The sequence below is a fragment of the Cynocephalus volans genome, chromosome 7, assembly GCF_027409185.1.
Source record: "Cynocephalus volans isolate mCynVol1 chromosome 7, mCynVol1.pri, whole genome shotgun sequence".
NCBI classification, from domain to species: domain Eukaryota; kingdom Metazoa; phylum Chordata; class Mammalia; order Dermoptera; family Cynocephalidae; genus Cynocephalus; species Cynocephalus volans.
The window spans coordinates 148,827,671-148,848,474 of NC_084466.1; the positions used below are offsets into that span (position 1 = coordinate 148,827,671).

General features: G+C 45.4%; 1 protein-coding gene across 1 annotated transcript; it reads right to left on the reverse strand.

Annotated features, from left to right (window-relative positions):
* Nucleotides 1-1,261: 1,261 nt before the first annotated feature.
* On the reverse strand, nucleotides 1,262-8,971 carry PRDX3 (peroxiredoxin 3). Its single transcript, XM_063102585.1, has 7 exons — nucleotides 8,882-8,971; nucleotides 7,698-7,833; nucleotides 5,989-6,130; nucleotides 5,265-5,400; nucleotides 4,362-4,465; nucleotides 2,423-2,588; nucleotides 1,262-2,079 (listed from the first exon to the last, which is right to left on the reverse strand). Exons 1-7 carry the CDS (start codon nucleotides 8,915-8,917, stop codon nucleotides 2,026-2,028), a joined length of 774 nt encoding a protein of 257 aa, XP_062958655.1. The 5' UTR covers nucleotides 8,918-8,971; the 3' UTR covers nucleotides 1,262-2,025.
* Between the last annotated feature and the right edge of the window lie 11,833 nt (nucleotides 8,972-20,804).

Consider the following 20,804-nt stretch of genomic DNA (forward strand, 5'->3'; position numbering starts at 1 on the left):
GGTGCTTAGGGTGTTCAGGGGACATCCAGAGTCCTGGGCTGGGGACCCAGCACACCATTAGTTGTGTGAACCTGGGTCAAGTCTGTATCTCCATGTCTATTTTCTCATCCGTAGAATGAGGAAAATAATTGTATCTGTCTCAGAGCATTGTTGACATCAAAGGAGATAAAACACGTAAATACCCTAACACAGCACTGGGCCCACGGGAAGTGCTCAATAGTGGCCATTAACACGGGGACAGCCAGTCTCTCCCTTGCCCTGCCCCTCCAGGAACATGAAACCAGCTCATGGTTTTCTTCAAGCTACCTTTGCTCAGCTCACCTGGCTCAGTTTCCTATAGCCCTCATGAGTTCATCACCACTTCCAGGAAGCCTTCGCTGACCCCCATAGCTGGGCAAAGTGCCCCCTCCTCAGTGTTCCCATTATACCCCAGGAGTCCTCCTGTAGCACAGTGTAGTGGCCAGCACACTGTCATTCCGTTGGCTCTACCCTCCAGTACATCACAAAGCTCTACAGTCCAGTTTTAACAAGAAGCCAGAGTGATCCTCTCAGAACAAGTCAAAGTCACTCTTTTCAGAATCTTCCTGACGTTCATCCCCCATCCCAGAACAGAGCGCAAAGTCCTCAGCTTGCCCACAGGCACCCGGGCCCCTACTCCATTCCTCCCCTTCCCCAGCTACAGTCACGTGGCCTCCTGCAGTCCCTTACCCACCCCAAGCCCGCTCTTGCCTTGGGGCCTCTGCACTCGCCAGGCCCTCTGCCCGCAAGTCCCTTACCCCCAACTCCCTTTCTTTGTTTCTTCTCACTTGATCATTATCAAAACCCTGATGTAGGTACAATTATTGTCATTTTGCAGATGAGAAAACAGACCCAGAGAGACCGACTCTCCCTTAAGGCCTTCCCCGACCACCCTATGTAGAACATCTACAGTTCTCTGCCTTAGCCTCTCACTCCACCGTGTTTTCCTTCCAAACGCTCTGTATTTTTATTGTTTCCCCTGTAGAATGTAAGTGCGTAAAGACAGGAGTTTGTCATCTTTGTTCTCTCTTGTGCCTCCAAAATAGCGCTTGGCACACGGTAGCACTTGAGGATTTGGTGAAATAATGAATGTTTCTGTATGTGTTTGGCCCCTACTCTGGGGTCCTTGAGTGTGGCCCCTGAGGTAAATGCTCAATAAATGTTTGTTGATATAATCAGAGAAGGAAAAGTACAGCCCCAGAGTAAGCTGACCCAACAGTTAATGGTGTTAAAAATGCAAATATTTTAAAATATGTTTATTTTTTATTAGGTATTTCACATCGAAGACTTAAAGAAAGAAAATCATTACAGTGATTTCAAATTCATTCCCTGGATTCAATAAATATCCTTTATAATGACATCTTATCAATGTCTAGAAATGCATGTAGATACTAAGTCAGCTAATGAATAAAATGAGTATAGTCAGTATGGAATATACACGTCAGGGGTGGGGACCATGCGGGATCAGTTAAGTCACTTTGCCACCGTGTTTTTTCATAACATGATTCACATTTGTTTCAATCACATATATATCCATTTTGAGGGTTAAGTTACACTGCTGATGCTAACAAGCTAAAATATGATCTTTGTTACCTTGAAAGAAAATTCCGTTTAATGAAGAAAATCAAGAAGAAAATTTCAGGACCCTTGATCAGAAGCTTTCAATGCTTGCTGTACTACTTTGATGTAGACAAAGGTTCAAGTAAGGCTAAGAAGGAAGAGCATTTACCCAATGAAGACATGGTCTAAGAAACAGGTGAATTAGGTGCTCTGTAGAAACTAGCTAGCCACCAAGATGTTACCAACAGATGACTCCTCATATTAGCACCTAGCCATGTTTAAAGAGCCTTAGCCAGTGTTACAAAAACAAAATGTTTAGAGTAATACTTATGAATATAAGCATGATTGTTTTTTTGCTTTGTATAAATAAACATCTTTGAAATGCTAAAAGTGGGTTTCAGCTGTGGTTCTTTTCTGGTGTGAGAAGCTCCAGGTACACTGGATGATCTACTGATTTACCTTCTCAAAGTACTCTTTGGAAGCAGTTGGACTTGGCTTGATCTGAAAAATACAAAAACATTTAATTGTGTAACAGTGACCTTATGATAATAGTCTCAAAAGTGAGTTTAAAGCTTCCAATTTTTAACATAAAGTTCTTTGAATTTTTAAAGATTATTCTGTTTCCTTTAAAACACATGGATGAAAGTTATATTGACAGCCTGCCTGGTCCCTGCTTCTCCATCCCTTCCCCCTCAACCCCCCACAGCTTCACCCTTTGCACACCATCTGCACCCTTGCTCCAAAGTAGGTTCCCTTTTGTAGATATTCTGCAACAACAGCCCTCGAGGCAGAGAAGGCCTGCGACCCTCTGCTAGGGTCCCACTGCTTTGAGAAAAAAACCTACTGTAGGAGAATCCGGTGTCCAGTTTGCTGGGCAGACTTCTCCATGGGTTTCCACAAACTGGAACGCCTTCACCAAGCGGAGGGTCTCTTCCACACTTCGGCCCACTGGGAGATCATTGACACTCAGATGCTTGATGACTCCATTGGGGTCAATTATGAAGAGCCCTCTACATCAGAATTTATCCTCATTAGTGACTCACAAGTACCAGACTAGGAACAGTTTAACTTATACCCTTTTATGTCTTTAATTCTCCTTTTAATAAAACATGCGTTAAATTTAGCTCTATCACATGCTAAAATATGGCGTCTCCATCATTGTACAAAAAGCCTATCTCTTATTAATGACAGATGCTTTAACAAAGGCAGGACTGAACCCGGCCACCACGGAAAACACACAGTATGGTCACATTTACAAATTCACAATTGTGCCCCCAAATGTCACACAGTATCTGAAAGTCACTGAACTAGAGAGAGTGAAGACTTATTAGTGATTTGGCAAGCATTCTTTGGGCTGCTGTATCAAATCTTGGCAAGAAACACAAGCAAATGGGAAGGAACAGAGATGTATTTTATCTATATTCAATAAATATTTATTAAATGAGTGGATTCTTGGGAAAATCCCATGGGAAAATCTGGGCAGAGAGAATATACTGACCCTAAGTCTATGCAGAGCAGAAAACCAAGCCCATCACTTTCATCAGTTGACAGCAATGTAATGAGATGACCCCCCCCAATACCACAGGGTCTGTGTTCATCTTCTATGTTGGTGTCACTGTGATATATGCACTTACATTTAACCCAGAAGTTTTAACAATCCATCTTAAAAGGGAGTGAGAATTCCAAGTGTTAATCACGCAGGGAAAAGCCAAGTTGCAGAAAACTCATAAAGTAAAAAGTAGTACAACAATTCTGTCTCCGGGCCTGGCACTCGGGGGTCTGGGCTTGGAGGCCTAACTGGTGCTGGTGCTGGTGCTGGTGCATGCTCCTGCAGGGAGGAGTCTGCCAGGTAGAAGCAGAGGCAGAGCTGGGATGGAGCAAGGCCCAGGTGCTAGAAGGAAAGTCTTATCTTACCAGCCAGACTCCGCTTCTCACCTTTGTAATCCAGACATTGAAACTGATAGGGAGATAACTGCAAAACTAGCAAGACCCCAAAGGGTAGGGGGCCCTTGGGGGGGGTGGAATGCTACTACTCTTTCTCCTACCATTGCCAATTCTGAAAGAGTTAGGCTTTAATTTATTAAAGGAAGATGGTAATCTCCTTGAAGTAAAAAATGTCCAAAGCTCCAAAGTGCTGCCCAGTGCTAAAATCCCAGGTGTAACCCAGAAGGAGAGCAGGCTGGAAGTTGGTCATAGGAGAGGGCAGGTGAGCTGGGTCCAACCTGTTTTTAAACCAACCTTTATTTAAACCAAACTATGAAATACATCCTTCTTTTAGTTATGGGAAAACTGGGGTTCGAAGAGGTTAAATAGCCCAAAGTCACATACCTATTATGTAGGTGAGTTAAAAAAAAAAAACAAAACCCAAACCCAGGTCTGTTTGATTCCAGGGCTTATACGAGACCGTCACCATGCCAGCAGTCTGTCCCTTACCCTGCCAGTCACTCTTCTCCAAACAGTCTGATGGCTTCACTCCCAGGAGCGTGGCCCCCATGGAAGTGGCTCCCACATGGTCAGGGAGAATGGAGCAGTGTGACCGTCAAAACACAGACCTCCTTCTTCAGAAAGAGCCATGGTGGTGGAGGGGGACACACATGTCTCAGCCATTTCTGAAAGACGGCCAACCCTTGCAGGAGGCATTGCATCAGTGCTTATCAAAAGACTAAAACTAGGGATATCTTGGTTTTAAAAATATTTTGCCAAGGTCTATATAAATCGCCTAAGAAATAGGATGATGCCAAACATGAAAAACAATTTTAATTTGTTAAGAAACAGGCTCTTACCTCAGAGCAAGACCAGGACCTTCTAACAGCACCCCGTAGTCTCGGGAAATTTGTTTAGTTAAATCTGACAAGAGTGCGATGTTCATGTGGCCCAAACCGCCATTCTAGTGAAAATGCAAACACGACTGGCTGTTACAGTAACAATGTCTGAGACCAACAGTAACGACAATAGGTAACAGTAACTGAGCAAGAACAATGGGCCAAGCACTGCTCTAAATTCTTCCTATTAACTCACTTCCTCCTGGCAACCATCCTGGAGTAGATTCTATTATCATTGCCATTTTACAGATGGGAAACTGAGGCACGCAAAGGTGAAGTAACTTTCTTCGGGTCACAGCTAGAAAGGGGCAGAGGCAGAATTTAAAGCCAACTAATACTATAGACCTTTCTTTTTCTAATTCTTTCAGGTGAAGACCAATTTCTCAAACATAAAAATGGAAGAGTAATAAAAAACCACTTTGAATAATTTGATATTGATAACCCAGCAACAGGCTAGAACTTTTGATTCTTCCGCGCATGTTTCTAGGCAAGCATACTGACCACACAAAACAGTGCAATCAGGTAACCTAACCACTGTCGCACAAGCCATGCAGGGGATGTGGGATCTACAGAGAGCACAAGTGAGGGGGGAGGAAATGGGCCCCAGCTATGTCCCCTGCCCTGCTGAGCCTGTCTCCATTACTGTGTATACTTCAGAAAACACAAGTGTAGTGCACAAGAAATATACATGCAACGTCAAGAGCAACATGGACGGAGTTTAACAGACTTTGCCAGCAGGTAAGGACTTACAAATAGCCCATTTCAGACCAGTCATATTTTGACAACCTCTAGGTTGGTCTTTTCTGGGATCTTTTCTGTTTTTAAGATCATATAAGTGCAAAGGCAAAGTAAACGATGCCATACCTTCCTTGGTGTATTTATCCAGGCAAGATGGCTAAAGTGGGAATCCACTGAGACTGCAACAACTTCACAGTTCACATCGTGGAACTCATTGGCTTTGTCACTAAAAGCAACAATTTCTGTAGGACACACAAAGGTGCTGGGAAAAAAGGGTAGAAATTCTCATCAGAGAATTTAAAAACGGATTTAAAATGTGAACAGTAAGTAATCTAAAAACTGGTTCAATTTGCTTAAGGGTGAAAAGGGCAAAACAGTTAACCATTCTCACTGTTACTCTAGTAAAAAAAAAAACCTATCTCCTATCACCTTTCTATTTAAGAAATTATATCAAAAAATGGGGGGAGGGCACATGCTATGAAATTAAAAAGCTGTATTTAAATAAAGTAGCTTTACGAAAAAATTCATTTTATTATCCTGAATTTTCTCATTTTTCTCCACACCAGTGAAAACTTCTTCATAGACTGGCTCAGGGAACCACCGCTCCAGAGCACATAAAACAGAGCCATTCTAAAACCCTACCATTAAAAGGAATGCCACTACACTCCCTAGGTTTATCACTTGAAAATCAGTTACAGATGCCAGCTGCAATCAACGAGGCCACTGGTGACAAAGGGTCAGAGAGAATCCTTCCCCTGAGGAGAACAGTAATGAGAGACAGGCACTGCAGTGTGCAAGCAGAGTTTGCTTGCTCAGAATGACATGAGAGCATCACAGAAACTGCACTTACAAATCCAAAGGATAGAAGAAAAGCACCAAATATTTCCCCTTAAAGTCATCAAGGCTTAGTTCTTTGAACTCTCCATTGACAACAGCTGTACCCTTAAAATAGGGCGCATGCTGGGTGACAGCAGGAGCTTGGTATGAGGAACCTGAAAAACAAGCCACACGTTCATGCAGTTTACCATTTGCTACCTCAAGCACCCATCTGATTTTATTTAAACGCTTCACACTAATTAAATAGTAGTATAATTTGCTAGGTAGTATAAATCACTTAAGAGTCAGTGCAACTGTGCATCTTAGGTACAGCAATTTTTACTTCCACATAGTTCTAGATTGTGCACAAACTCAATTCAAAGTAGTAGAGAAACTAAACAGAGGAAGACAGAGATGGAGAGGACGGAAGCAGGATAGAATTGAGGAAGACATGAGACAGGAAATGGATTCTAAATACGGTTCAGATTTCATCAAGTCTAGACGGGACAGGGCGAATGGCATGGAGGAAATGGCAGGAAGGGAGGAAGAGGCAGGCATGTGCAGGGAATAGCCTGTGGCACAGTTTGATCAGAAAGAAGTGAGTTTAAGGAAAGAAGCTGAGCAGGAGACACAGCAGGCAAGCGTGGCTGAGGGCCACGCCACGAGAGTCCTTAAATATCAGCTTGCTGAGTCCGTTCTTCACAGAAGAGATATGAGCCAGTCCTGGGAGGTTTTCATGTAGGAGATACACAAGGAGACAACTGTTTTTAGGAAGATTAGTCTGGCAGGAGGAGGGGAGATGGATGGTAGGAGGTGATTTTAGTGATCTCACTGAGGGGAGGGGTGAGGCAGAGAAAACAGAAAGAAAAGAATGGATGCCAAGAGATGTGTCAAAACTGGAGAGGACTTGCTTCTACCCGGGAACGAGGGACAAAAGAGATCCAGTGTCAAGATGCCTGGGACTTCCATGAACAGAAACAGGAGGAGCTGCTGGGGGTGGGGACTTGTGACTAGTGGAGGCAAGTTTTAAGCCTGTGCCATCAAATCACTACTAGAAATATTTTAAAGCTGCAGGGTAGTAAAATTGTAAAACTTCTTAGAATGTTTCACCCATAAACAAGGGCCTTGCTAAAGTACATTCCCACAAAGCCATAGCATATTAAATACATGGCTTTTTCAAAGGTGAGACAAATCTAAAGGAGGCATTTTCAAATACCACTTGTTATGTGAGGCTGATCTTGGCAAAGCCCACACACCCTAGAGAATGGAGTGTAAATCTCAAGAAAGAGCTAAGCTTCCCTCAGACTGTGGTGGATTCCATTAGATCGGTCTGGTTCTCGAGTGGCCAGCTCAGTTCCCCACAGGCTGCACCACTCACAGCCCTTTATACATGGCAGGACTAGAAGGCATCTGACACTCTCCCCACCTCAGTCCCCAAGCCCCTCAAATTAGAGGATCACAATAAGGCAACCAATAAGTAAATGTGACAGAGACAAGGGCAGTTTGCCTCAGTGATTCTCAACCCTGGTTGCACGTTAGAATAACCTGGTGAGGTTTTACAAAATACTGATGTTCTGGTCTCATCCCAAAGGACTGACTTAAGTTGTCCAGCGTGGGACTGGAGCAGTGCTACGTTTTTAACAGATCCTGAGGAGAGGAGAGTCTAATGTATAGCCAGAGTCCAGAGCCCCTGTCCAGACATGATGATTTGTGTTTCCTTTACCTGGGTCTAACAACACTTACTGGTGCTAAAGGCAAACTTTGCTTGACCAGAACCAGACCACAACATGTTTGTCAAGCATGTTCTTCCAGAAGCAGCAGGCCTAAGGACTGCAGAGGCAGAAATGCCCCAAGGAACAGCGTTCACATGTCGGGCAACCTGGAAAGAGAAACTTAACATTAGAAAATTTTTCTGGAATGGTGACTGAGGACTTGCCTTCCTGAAAAGACACTGTGCCAGTGGTGCCCTCAGCTGTCCTTGTTCCTGTGAACCAAATACCAAACCCTAAGAGCATGGATTGAGTCTCCATGTTCTTAACTTTCCCTTCTGCTTCCTTCTCCTTCCAGACTGCAAAGCGGAGGGGAATTATAACACAAAGACTCAAGAATCAAAAATTCTATGTTCTTAAAAACAACACAGGGTTCAAAAACCAGGGGGGGTTGGCCAGGCCCTGTGTATTTAATCCTTTCCCCAGCACTATCTGCTGAGCATGTCCTACCAAGTCAAGGTCTCCCTCAGAAAAGACAAGGCCTTTCCAGCCCCACAAACAAGTAGGGCAAAGTTCATCCTCTGGAAAATCTTGGACAGGGCTCAAGGGAAATGTCTGCTCAACATCAACGTCCAGCATGACAAGGGAAGGAGGAAGGGCCTGCGTGGAACCCCACCATGAGAAAGGAGGGTAACAAGAGGGCAATAGGCTTTGTCCGGAGAAAAGCGGGCATCAACAGCGGAGACGGATGCGGGGGGAGGGGAGAGGAGAGGGCCTTTCGTTAGTCACTTTGACACTTTGCGCGTGTCCATCCAGCATTTAAGTGGCTGCTCAAAGCAACGCCTTGACGTAGGTAGGCACCACTTTCCATCTTAAATGGCGGTCCAGAAAGGCGAAGTCATTTGTCCAAGGTCACAGCGTCGGTGACAGAAGCAGGACTACGGGCCAGGACACCTGCCTCCAGGACAGGTGCTTAGGCGGAGATGGGTCTGGGGACCGGATACTCCGGGCGAGGAGGGACTCGGAGCGGGGAGGGGGAGGGCGGTACTGCGCAGGCGCAAGGGCCGGAGGAGGCGGCCTCTGGGTCCGAGACCCTCTGATACCCTCCAAAGAGGGCGAACGGCCCCTAGGACGAGGAAAGCGGGATCCTGTCTAGGAAGCACGTTCCCGGGGCCACCGCTGCGTCTCCGCGCCTGTCCCTAGGTGGCAGCCACTCACCGAGGCCCGGAGCAACCTTCCTACAGCGGCCGCCATCTTCAGCGTGCGCGGGAACCGCGGGGCTGGCAGAGATGCAGGGGAGGCGGGGCCTGAAGGGAGGGCGGGGCCCGAAGAGAGGCGGGTCCGCGGGAGGGCGGGGCCTGAGGGAGGCGGGTCCGCGGGGGGCGGGGCCTGAGGGAGGCGGGGGCACGGTAGGGGCGGGGCCGGGAGAAGCCACCGCCTCCCCGCCTTTTGGGGACTCTCAGGGGAAAGTTCTCTTTATAGTTTCTGAGGAGCTGAGTGCTTGGGAAAGCGACGATTTCTTGCTGTCTGCCGCCCCAGCCTGAAAAGAACTAACCCAGGCCGGGAGCTAGATATTTATTTTCGTATTTCCTACTGATTTTTTTGTTAAGCTTTTATGGATTACTGTTTCTACCATTTCTGTGAAAGGATCCCTTTCCTGTTTGGGCCCCAGGTAGAGCCTTCTGGCTTCTGCATGAAATGGGATTAATTATTGATGCAGTTGTAGTCTGCATTAATAATTAACTATGATTAATTATTATAACCTAAGTGGGTCAGACACATGAAGGCTTTGTTGGCCTTGAAAACCTTTGGGATTGTGTGTGGGCTTCCATTTTGGCCTCTTCCCAAAATTGGGACAAACTTAAAATTTGTTTTTTGTCGATTAGTAAAGCCAAGTGCTCAGTGGTGAGCATGGTATGTTGAAATAAGTACATCAAACACAGATAAAAATGACACGGTGGCCTTACAGTAAATGTGACAAATTACAACCTGTAAGTCGGTCATTTCCGAACACTAGTCATCCCATTACCAACTCAGTTTCTCAAGTCTGCATTATCACCTGAATATTATTCACCACTTTCTTTACATTGACTTACTTCTTAAAAACTTTAATGATTTACTTGAAGGAAAATGTTAAATAACTAAAATGGAAAAACCTTATATCTTGCTATAAACAGACGGTAATTTAAAATAAACACATTAAGACAAAATGTTACTAAATTCCAGCTAGATACAGTTGTCTGCTGAAAGTCTGAGCCATTTTGTCAAAAAGTGAGAATGAGAGAGGTGGTCAGAGACATCCTAGCCTCCCATGAGACCTTCTCGATGTAATCCGGGGGATTTAGAGAGAATTAAAAAGACAATACCTTGGGCCGAGCCGTGGCGCACTGGGGAGAGTGCGGCGCTGGGAGCGCGGCGACGCTCCCGCCGCTGGGTCGGATCCTGTGTAGGAATGGCCGGTGCACTCACTGGCTGAGTTGCCGGTCACGAAAAAGACAAAAAAAAAAAAAAAGACAATAACTTCTCTTGTTGGGATTTGATGTTGGGTGTTTTTGCTCCTAACTCCCCCAGCAGTGTATTTCCTAAAGTCTCTTCAGGTACCACTAGGTGCCACTCTAGGTCCCCTGCTTTGGAAAGATTTGAGGGAACACGTTTCTCCACCATTTCCCCTCCGCATCTACCTTGTGTTTAACAGGTGCTCAGTATGTGTGTGTTGAGCAGGTGATTGGAAAGGACAGGGGATCATAATGTTGGTGCCCAAAATCCTACTGCAGACTATAAAGGAATATTATTCAGCCGTGAAAAGGAACGAGGTGCTGATACATACTACTACTTCTACATAGATGAACCCTGAACACATTATGCTCAATGAAAGAAGCCAGACACAAAAGACCCCATATTGTATGTTTCCTTTTAAATGAAACATCTAGAATTGGTAAATCCATAGAGACAGAAAGCAAACTGGTGGTTGCCAGGTGCTGGGAGGAGGGAAGATGGGGACTGAGTGTTTAACAGGTATGGGATTTTCTTTTGAGGTAATGAAAATGTTTTGGAACTAGATAGAGGTGGTGGTTGTACAACATGGTGAATTTACTAAATACCTCTGAGTTGTACACTTTAAAATGGTTTAATTTTATGTTATGTGAATTTCACTTCAATTTAAAAAGACAAATAGGGATTAACAACAAAATTATATACTGTAGTCTAGCCCAGTGATTTAATAGGAAAGAAAACTGAGACTTTTAGAGATGGATAAACCTTCCCAAAGTGACATAGCTGGTTAGAAGCAGAGGTAGGGGGCTGGCCTGTGGCTCACTCGGGAGAGTGTGGTGTTGATAACACCAAGGCCACAGGTTGAGATCCTATATAGAGATGGCCAGTTAGTTCACTGGGTGAGCGTGGTGCTGACAACACCAAGTCAAGGGTTAAGATCCCCTTACCAGTCATCTTTTAAAAAAAAAAAAAAGCAGAGGTAGGACTTCACACCTGCCAGCCAGTGTCTGTGGCTGGCTTGAGTCCAGCCTCCGCACCCCTTCAACAGCCACTTTGTGAGACGACATCATCTGCACTCAGGTCTTCTCATCTTTTCCCTCACACTGCAGTTTTTAAATACTTAGCTGCCACAGCTCAAGTCGTGAAAAGGTTAGGGGGAAGAGGGCAGAGGAAAGCCAAGGGATACAGCTCTCTTTTCCTTATGCCCATAGTCCTTTGCGCCCCCCTCCCCTTTTCTCCTGGTATTCTGGAGGGTGCCTCTCTCTCCTGTTGCACGTGTGAGTTGTTTAGTCCGAGCACACAGGCCGTCTGGTTCATAACTAAACTTCACGATAGTGCAAAGCACAGTGAGAACTAAAGCAACAGAACAGATTGGAGTTCCCTTGTAGTTTAACCTCACTCGTGCAGGTTTCCGTCTTAAGGTTCAGATGTATTATTTAGTCGCATCTCATTGGCTGGGGCCTATTTAGGGTTCAAGGTAAATTTCTGCCTTCCATTTAGCCCATTGTCCTATTGCTGCCTTTCAGTTTCAAATGCATTTCTTCCATCCTCTGTGCTCCTAGCCCATTTTATCCTCTAGATTAATACATTTCCTATTTAGGTCCCAGGTAGAACCCTCTGATGTTGGATAAAAATTGCATCAATTAACAATATGATTTTATTTTATTTTATTATGTTTTCCTAAATATGTATTTTTTATTGAAACAGCTAATTATACATATTTGTGAGGTACAGCATTAACTACCAATACTTGTGTTTTTAATCAGTTAATAAACATGTATTGACCGGATCACTCAGGCCCCACTCCTGAGAAACTCCATGTGTATCTAGGGAATGCAGACAGGATAATAAAAAGAAAAAAAGCCACGAAAGTCCAAGATCCAACATTTTAAGGGGCACGAAAGAGGAATAATGGTTGAGTGTGGACAGCCCAGGTTCAAACAGCCCTGCCACTTCCAAACATGTGGCCTTGGGCAAGTTACTTAACTTGGCATATTTTCTCATCTGTAAAATGGGAATGATATTAATATTTCCCCCAAGGGTTGTTATGAGGAATAAGTGAGTTAATATTTTAAAGCCATTTAGCACAGTTGGCAGACACATAATGTTTGTTATATTAAATAAAAGAGAAGTTCAAGTAAAGTGCTCTGAGCTTTTAAAGACCAAGAAGGGCTTCGTAGAGAAATCCCTCTATTCTGCTTGTGGAGGGAAGATCGAAGCAGGTGAGGGGGAAGATGGCAGTAGAAATAAACCTTCGTGACTTTGGCTTATTATTATCCTCAGTGAACATTTATTGAGAACTTACTAGGGGGCCAAGCTCTGGGTTGAATGCCGCATCTTCCTTAACCTTTCCACAACCCTGTGAGACAGGTGCTGTTTTTGATTCATCATCCCCATTTCACAGGTGAGAACACTGAGGCTTGGGGAGGTGTAGTAATTTGCCCAAAGTCCCACAGCTGGAAAGAGAAGGAGCCAGGATTTAAACCCTGAAAGCTGACTGCAGAGCCCCCATTCTCAACACAACCTCGTACCACCTCCTGCAGTGTTTGTTGACGTATCAGGTGCCCAGTGGGGCATAACAGGAGATGCTGCTGAAAAGGTGGGCTGGATCAGAACATGGAGGAGCAATGACCATCTGTCCTTCAGTGAAACATCTGCAAATGCTCCACCCTGGGCCTGACGGGGGATGCTGTCCTTTGGAGTCCTCCACTCTTTCATCTGAGCAGTTCTAGTGGGTTCTGTCCCTGCAGCTAATGCTCTTGGGGGCTTGCCTGATTGTTGCTGACTCTACTCTCAGCCTTCTTTTCCTTTTCTAGGGTCTGTCTGTTCCTGTCTTCCTGCCAAGCTTGTGGGAGGAAGGCACCCATTTGTTGTGACAACCCAAAATGTCTCCAGAAATGGCCAAATGTCCCCTGGGACAAAATCATCTCTAGTTGTAAACCACTGCTCTAATGGTACTGGCACAGGCTCTGGAGCCACCAGGACATGGGATTAAAACTTTGGCCTGTCATTTATGGTCTTGGAGGGTAGAGCACATGTCAGTCACTTCACTTTTCTACACCTCAGTGTCCCTGTGTGTAAAACGAGAGTCATGATGGCATCTACCTCACAGCATTAGATGAGACGATGCGTGCAAAATGCTTAGGCACAGAGTAAGTGCTAAATAAAAGTTATTTTTGCCCATAAGCAGACATACTATATTTTCAAACAACTGGCACAGGCTTTGAATACATCTCATTTTTCTCAAAGTGATGAAGTTCCTTTTCCTCCTGTCATGCAGGAGTGAGGGGTGAGGCATTTGCACATGCACTGACCCCCAAACGGGCTCAACTTCACCTCTTCTGGAAGTTAGAGGGACGTGCAGGCAAGGTGAGAAGACACGGGCCTGCTCACTGCAGCTTAATCTCCTCTGCCTCAAGGCTCCTGCTCGGGGAGATGCTCTTACTCAGGAAACCTGGTCATTTTTTTCTTTTAAAGCTAACTGAGAAACAAGGGTGACTACAAAGGTAAGACACATCGTATCAGACCCCCATCTACCTGTAATGGACTTTAGTCATGATTAGAAGGACGTCTTGACCATTTCTAAGATTGATGCAGATTTCGGTTTCCTACTTGTTGGGTGTGCAACAGGTTGGTACAATTTTGAAAAACATTCTTTTTTTTTTTTTTTTTTAAAAGATGACCGGTAAGGGGATCTCAACCCTTGGCTTGGTGTTGTCAGCACCACGCTCAGCCAGTGAGCAAACCGGCCATACCCTATATAGGATCCGAACCCGTGGCCTTGGTGTTATCAGCACCGCACTCTCCCGAGTGAGCCACAGGCCGGCCCTGAAAAACATTCTCTTTGTCAGATGGAAAGAGTTAACTTGGACTGTATTCAATCATGCCTGACATTTATCTTAAAAATGCACTACTTTATAGGCATCTTTTTGCTTTTTCCCTCAATGTAAATCAAACCAGGACGTTTTGTAATTTTTATCTCCATAAATCGCAGTCATTCAACAGTCAATCTTCAAGTCAGCATTTTAGGCGTGCGCAGCAGAGCATTACGGCTTGCCTCACGCTGAGCAGAAAGGCCCAGCACAGCAGCCCTGTTCCCAGGTCTGCCAGCCACTGGGGATGAAGTTTCACTGTTTCCCACTCTTGACCGAACAGGAAGCTGAGGCAGGTGCCTGTGGTTAAATAGCTTACCTCAAGTCACGCAGGGATTCATTGGCTCAGGAATGATTAAAACTGGAGCTCTCCAGTGTATGTGTCAGTTTCCTGGTCTGCTCATCTCTGCCACTTATCTTAAAAGGAATGAAATCTAGAATCTCTGCCCCAGAGGCCCAGAAGGAATTTCCTACAAGAACCTTCCAATGGCCTCTTACAATTTGCAAAGTGAGTGGCCTCCAGCTAATCTAGGGCTGCGGTGAGTGACTTTCCTTGGAAGGACAGGCAGAGTCCCTGATTTGTCCATTCCAAGAAAATAACCATGATTGGGTTTTGATCACTGGTATTAGCCTGAAGAGGAGTGAGCAGCTGTTCTGTCAAGTCTTCCCTGACCAGCTGCTCCATCTGCCAGGTGCCTAGAAAGTTGTGCACACGCCCTTCTCATTTTCACTGCTCTGGTCCTATGGCACTGGAATCTTCTGTGGCCTTGTCTGGGTCTTAACCATACTGTAAACTTCTTGAGGGTAGAACTCATGGCCTGCTCGTGTCTGTGGTGCCAATGGCTCGGCTAGAGCCTGGCGCATGGCAGAGGCTCAGAAAGTTTGTTGAATGAATGAATAAGTGGCTGACGTGATGGCCAAGATGTTCTTTCCATTCTCATTCTGGAAATAACATCTTTTTATTCAGCTTTCTCTGGCTGTCACAACAAGGACACGGATTGTTCCCCTAAAAGAAAGAGACAAACTAGCCTTGTCCTCATTACCAAAAGAGTAGAAAATAACTGAAATTCTCCCTTTTGAGTTTGGTAGAAAAAAGTTTGGACCTAGTTGAGGGGAAGGCAAATGAAAAGATATATGCTCCCTTTTATGATGATTGGGAAAATACCTCCCTGGGACCGCAAGTTAACATTCTGGTAGCTGGGCTGCAATTAGAGATGGCAAATGTTACTCTAGCTTTTGCCGAGTTCTTCCTCTCTCCATGGCAAAAAGCATTCTTTTTTTTTTTTTTTTTCCTTCTTCTTTTCCCATTGAAGAGGAGCCCTGGATTCAGCTCTCTCCTGAGTTCTGGGAAGAGGAAGTCTCAAAGCGGAGCCTCTCTGACCTTCCCCCAGCATTCTCCTGCACGACCGACCTATGCAGTGCCATTGGTCACCTCCAAGGCAGGCAGCAGAGAGACAGAGGGACCTGAGTTTCCTTATTCAAACCCCTGTGGATTGTTTTGCTTTCAGAGTGCAAGTGTCCCTGTGTGAAAAGACTCACCTCACAGGCTCACGTGAGCACCTGCCATGTGATAGCCCACCGTGATGCTCCTTTATGCTCTGTAGTTCCCTGCTCTGCCCACCCCCAGCACACCTTGGCTTTCTTAGTTCTGAGCCTGTCCCCTCCTTATCCTTGTTGCCTGTCCCCAGCATATCTGCCCTCTGCACCACCTGTTTTTAATAGACTTTATTTTTATTTTTTTTTAAAAGATGACGGGTAAGGGGATCTTAACCCTTGACTTGGTGTTGTCAGCACCACACTCACCCAGTGAGCTAACCGGCCATCCCTATATGGGATCCGAACCCGTGGCCTTAGTGTTATCAGCACCGCACTCTCCCGAGTGAGCCACGGGCTGGCCCCTAGGGCTCACTCTTGGTGTTGTACATTCTGTGGGTTTTGACAAATGTATAAGGATATGTATCCACCATCATAGTGTCATACAGAATAGTTTCACTGCCCTAAACATCTTCTGTTCTTTGCCTATCCCCCCCCCCTCAACCCCTGGCAACCTACCCCTTTGAGAGCTGTGTCTCCGCCAGCCTGTCCTCTGAGCACCATCCTGCAAGCATCTCACGCGATGTCTCTCACACACCTCAAACTTAACGAGCACAAAACCAAACTCTTGTTTTCTCTCCTTAAACCTGCTCCTCTCTGCTCCCTCCCCCAATCTTTCCCAGGTCACTAAAGGGCCTAACAGTCCATAAAACCATTCAAGCCAGAAACTAGGAATCATTTTGGTTCTGATGGGGTTCAGGATGCCGTACCCCCAAATATGACACCATGGTATTTGGAAAACAGAAGCAAAAAGGTTACTCTCGAACTTTCTCCCACCCTCCTTTCTCCCCTGAAGCAGGCTATGACACAATTCTCTGGCCTTCTTCTGAAGAAGACACTCATTCCAGAGGTGCCCACCCTAAATTCAGAGGCATGCCCTTGTCTTTGGAGACACAGGGACACAAAGTGCCCCCCACCACAGCCCTTTGTCCAGTCAGACTTCCCCACGGCTGTCCACTCTGCATCAAACCTAAGCATGAAAATGCACAGGTTTCCTTGTTTCTTTGGGTCTCCATTGCTGAAGGTTCCCGTGTCACACAAAACTTATACTAAATAAATTTGTATGCTTTTCTCGTTAATTTCTCTTTTGTTATGGGGGGGTCTCAGCCATGAACCTAGCGAAGGACAAAGAAAATAAATCTTTTCACCCCTACAGTTCCTATCCTTCCCCTCCCCAGCCAACCAGCACCCAAAGTATACACTGTCTTCTCACCACCTCCCCCTGACACCCCCTCAGTCCGGGCCACCATAGTTTCTCCTCTGCAACTCTTTCACAGCTTCTGAGAGTCTCTTGGCTGTCAAAAAGGCTTAGGTCACTTCCATCATGTGAAGTATATTTTAAAAGTAAAAAACAAAAAAACAAACAAAAAAAACCCCAACACCACCAAGTATAGCTGACTCTTGTGTGTCTTTGGTGTCCCTCAGACCCTACCACTTCCTGGGGCTCCAGAAACTTCCAGCTGCCGGGATCTGAATCTCTATGCAGAGGCCTTTCTTCAGAAATGCAGAAGCCTCGCCTGCCCTCTCCTGCAGAAAGGCAGAGCCCTGTGAATTACCACCCCCGCCTGCGCCCTCAGCCACCGCCTGGCCAGGTGGAGGGAGTGAGCGTGGAAATACCCCAGCTCCTCGCCCCATGGGTGGACACCCAGAGGCACGTGCTTCCCAGAGTTTCCCACAGATTAGGTTCTAGTTACCCATGGGGGTAACTTAACACACCCTTCACAGGCTGCCTGTCTGTTTAGTCCCCCTCCCTTACCTATGCTTCCAAATAAGCTACTTGCATCTGGATCCTTGTCGCCAGACCTAGGGGAATGCACACGAAGACCAGCACTACAAAAATTGTCATACAAAAGCTACCCACAGGCTGATTATAGGACTTAGGTAGAAATCTTTATCCGTGATATGCTCCAGGCCGGGAGAGCCGACCATGGGAACCAGGAAGTGCGGGTGGACACCATCTTTCCCAGCCTGGCAGCTCTCCTGGTAACAGTACGTGGGACTGCAAAGGTCCAGGCGTGAGACCCGCCCCTGCCTGCCTGCTCCTCCTCCCCTCCCACACGGGCCAGCGGCCGTTCTCTGCTCTCCATTCTCAACCCAGCAGCAACAGTGATCCTTCTTAAAATACCAGCCAGGTCATTTCATCTCCTCGTTAAAACTCTTTAATGGCTTTCCATTTCATTAGATTTTCCATTTCCAAATTTGTACAAGGCCCTACCTGGCCAGTGCCCTTGCAGGTGTGCACCCCTTGCCTCCTTTCTGGTTTGGGCTCCTGCCCACCCCCTTTCTGCCCCAGCCACACTGGTCCCTTCCGCTTCCCCAACACCTCCCCATCACCTGGACACATGCTGTTGTCTTTGGTTGCCCTCGTCAGTCATGCCCTGTCCCTCCACTCGTATCTGGCTAGCTCCTTTTCATTATTCAGCCTGTGGCTCTGCTGTCATCCTCACCAAGAGGACTTCCCTGATGACCGTGTCTGCTATTCCCTGTCTTGGTCCTGGTATATTTCCTTTGATTGGAAACTTACAATTGCAATTATTTTTACTGGGTCTTGGTTGGGCTCCCCTCTAGAACAGAAGCCCCAACAGGGCAAGGACTGTGCCCATCTTGCTCACTGTTACATCCCCAGCACCTAGCACAGTGCCTGGCAAATGGCAGACTCCTAGCAAATTCAGATGAATCTGGTTGATGGTTCAGCAAAAAACTCACTGTGTGCAGCCACTTCTGACACCCCCAGAGGACGCCTCCTCTCCCTGAATGCCTTTGGCAGTTATCATCAACACCATTCTTTGGGTGATCAATCCTGTGTGTTTTATCACAACCTTCTACTGCTGCCTTGAACTAATATTTAAATCATGTTTTGTTTCTTAATCATCTCTGATGTCTATCCTAGTTTGCAGATTGAATGACTGTCTAATTCACTTTTTTAAAGCCCCTCAATACTTGAGAGTGTATTTTCTAAGAACAAGGACATCCTTTTATATAACAACAACATTACGATGCTCAAAATCAGGAATTTTAACATTGACACACTGTTATCTAATGCATAGTCCATACTCAGATTTCATCAACTGTCCCAGCAATGTCTTTACAGCTGCCTTCCTTGACTTAACATTTTTGAAGAACATGGTCTGGCTCTTTTGCAGTATGTCCCTCAGTTGGTTTGTTTGATATTTCCTCATGATTAGATTCAGGTTAAACATTTTTTGGCAGGAATACCACTGAAATGTTCTTCCATAACTTACTTAACAAATCTACTATTGTTGGAAATTTGTGTTGTTTCAAATTTTTCTTCTTATTATAACCAATAATGTAATCTTTATACTTGTATATCTTTGTAGTCAAATCTTTGCACACATTCTTATCTATTTCTTTCCAGTGTGTTTCTAGAAGTAGAACTACTATGACTAAAGGTCATGTGTGTTTTTATGACTTGTGATACGTATTGACAAACTGCCTTCCAGAAAGGCTGTGCCGGTTTATACTCCTTCCACAGTGACTGAGAGGGGCAGTTCCTAGGAGATGTTACCAACACTGGATCCAAACAGCTTAAAATATCCTTCTTACAGCAGTCCGTACTTCTCACGTTGATCTGTCCTCTATTCCAGTTTCTTGTATGTGTGACTGGTTGGTCCTGAGAGCCTAGAAGCTATTTAAAGGAAAGATTTGCATGTCTTACTCATTTTTATGGTCTCCCATGGTGACTAACTATACCTCCTATTTCATAGTCACTCAATGAATGTCAAAGGAAGGAAGTAACAAACAGTTAAATAATGCACCTTGTATAGTTGTCAGATTCTTCTTTGACATGCTGGTCTTAATTCAGGCTGCTATAACAAAGTACCATAGGCTGGGAATCTTATAAACAACAGAAATTTGTTTCTCGTAGTTCTGGAGGCTGGAGGTGTGAGATCAGGGAGCCAGCATGGTTGAGTTCTGGTGAGGACCCTCTTCTGTGTGGCAGACTGCCGACTTCTCGTATCGTCACATGACAGAGAAAGGGCAGGAGAGCTTTCAGGTCACGTTTTATAAGAACACTAATCCCATTCATAAGAGCTCTAAGCTCTTGACCTAATCATTTCCCAAAGGTTCCATCTCCTAACAGCATCACATAGGGGATTAGGATTTCAATATGAACTTTGGGGGGACACAAACATTCAGTCCATTGCAGCCTTCAAAAATGTCACTAACATTGGTATCCCAAAATCCAACAACCAGAGAGCCCCTGCTTGCCCAGATTAGCAAGTGGTTCAGCCTTTTACCAGTCTTCATTCCCAGGACCTCTCAGGAGAATCCTTATATTTTGTCCATATGGATCCTGTGCATGCTTTTCTTCTTGGCATCCACCCCACTGCAGACAACTGCTCTGGGCTTCTTGGCTCCCCTCTTGCCCTTGCATGGAGCTTCTCTGAGCTACTGCTGGTCTTAGATATACCTCTGGGTCCCAGGATAGCCACATGCCTTTCTCTCAATTTTCTGATGCCAGCTAAGACAGGCAATCATTTTTAAACTAAAGGTTTAATGAAAACAGACAGGAATTACAGACAAGGCAAACATAAAGCAGGATGTGAGCTATCCTGTTCATGAATTCTAGCACCTTCCTAGCTCCATAGGGACTCCTTGGGAACCATTTTCCCCCTTTGCAATCCTCCTCTCACCCCCAGGTTGCAGGATCTGCTCACCTGGGAGGACACCATATGGAGCACCCCGCATCTGGCCTCTTTTTCCCCATCGTGGCCCTCCTGCCTTCACCCTGCATCCCTAGCTGCTCCTAGAAAGAGAAAAACCTCCAGCGATCAGGCCTCCCCTGGTGAAGACGTCCTTTTTAGAGTGTCACGTAGCACAGATTAACTCCTCATTATTCTCAACTTCTCCATTTCAGAGTAGGAAGTTGACTTGATTTTCAAATAACTAAAAGCCCCTCTACGTGTTTTTCCAAAACAAAAGCACCTTCTCCCCCCTCAGATGAACTTTTCCTCCACCTTACAGCAACAGAAAAAAATACTGTGTTCCTGAATAGTTTGTGACCTCTTTTAGTCATCAACATTTCAGAAATATTGGCGCCTAGTCACAAAACATGCAACATATACACTAAACCTTATCATTTTCAAAGCATTTTTTGTGGATTCCATCTCCCTGCTCCATAAAGACTTCTTAGGTGAGGGGGCCCAAATCTTGTGCAAGAA

Coding starts and splice junctions, on each gene's coding strand:
- PRDX3 (XM_063102585.1), bottom strand. CDS start 8,917: ATGGCGGCCGCTGTAGGAAGGTTGCTCCGGGCCTCG. Junction 4,466..5,264: donor GGATAAATACACCAAGGAAG/GTATGGCATCGT, acceptor CATTTTCACTAG/AATGGCGGTTTGGGCCACAT. Junction 2,080..2,422: donor GGACACCGGATTCTCCTACA/GTAGGTTTTTTT, acceptor TGTATTTTTCAG/ATCAAGCCAAGTCCAACTGC.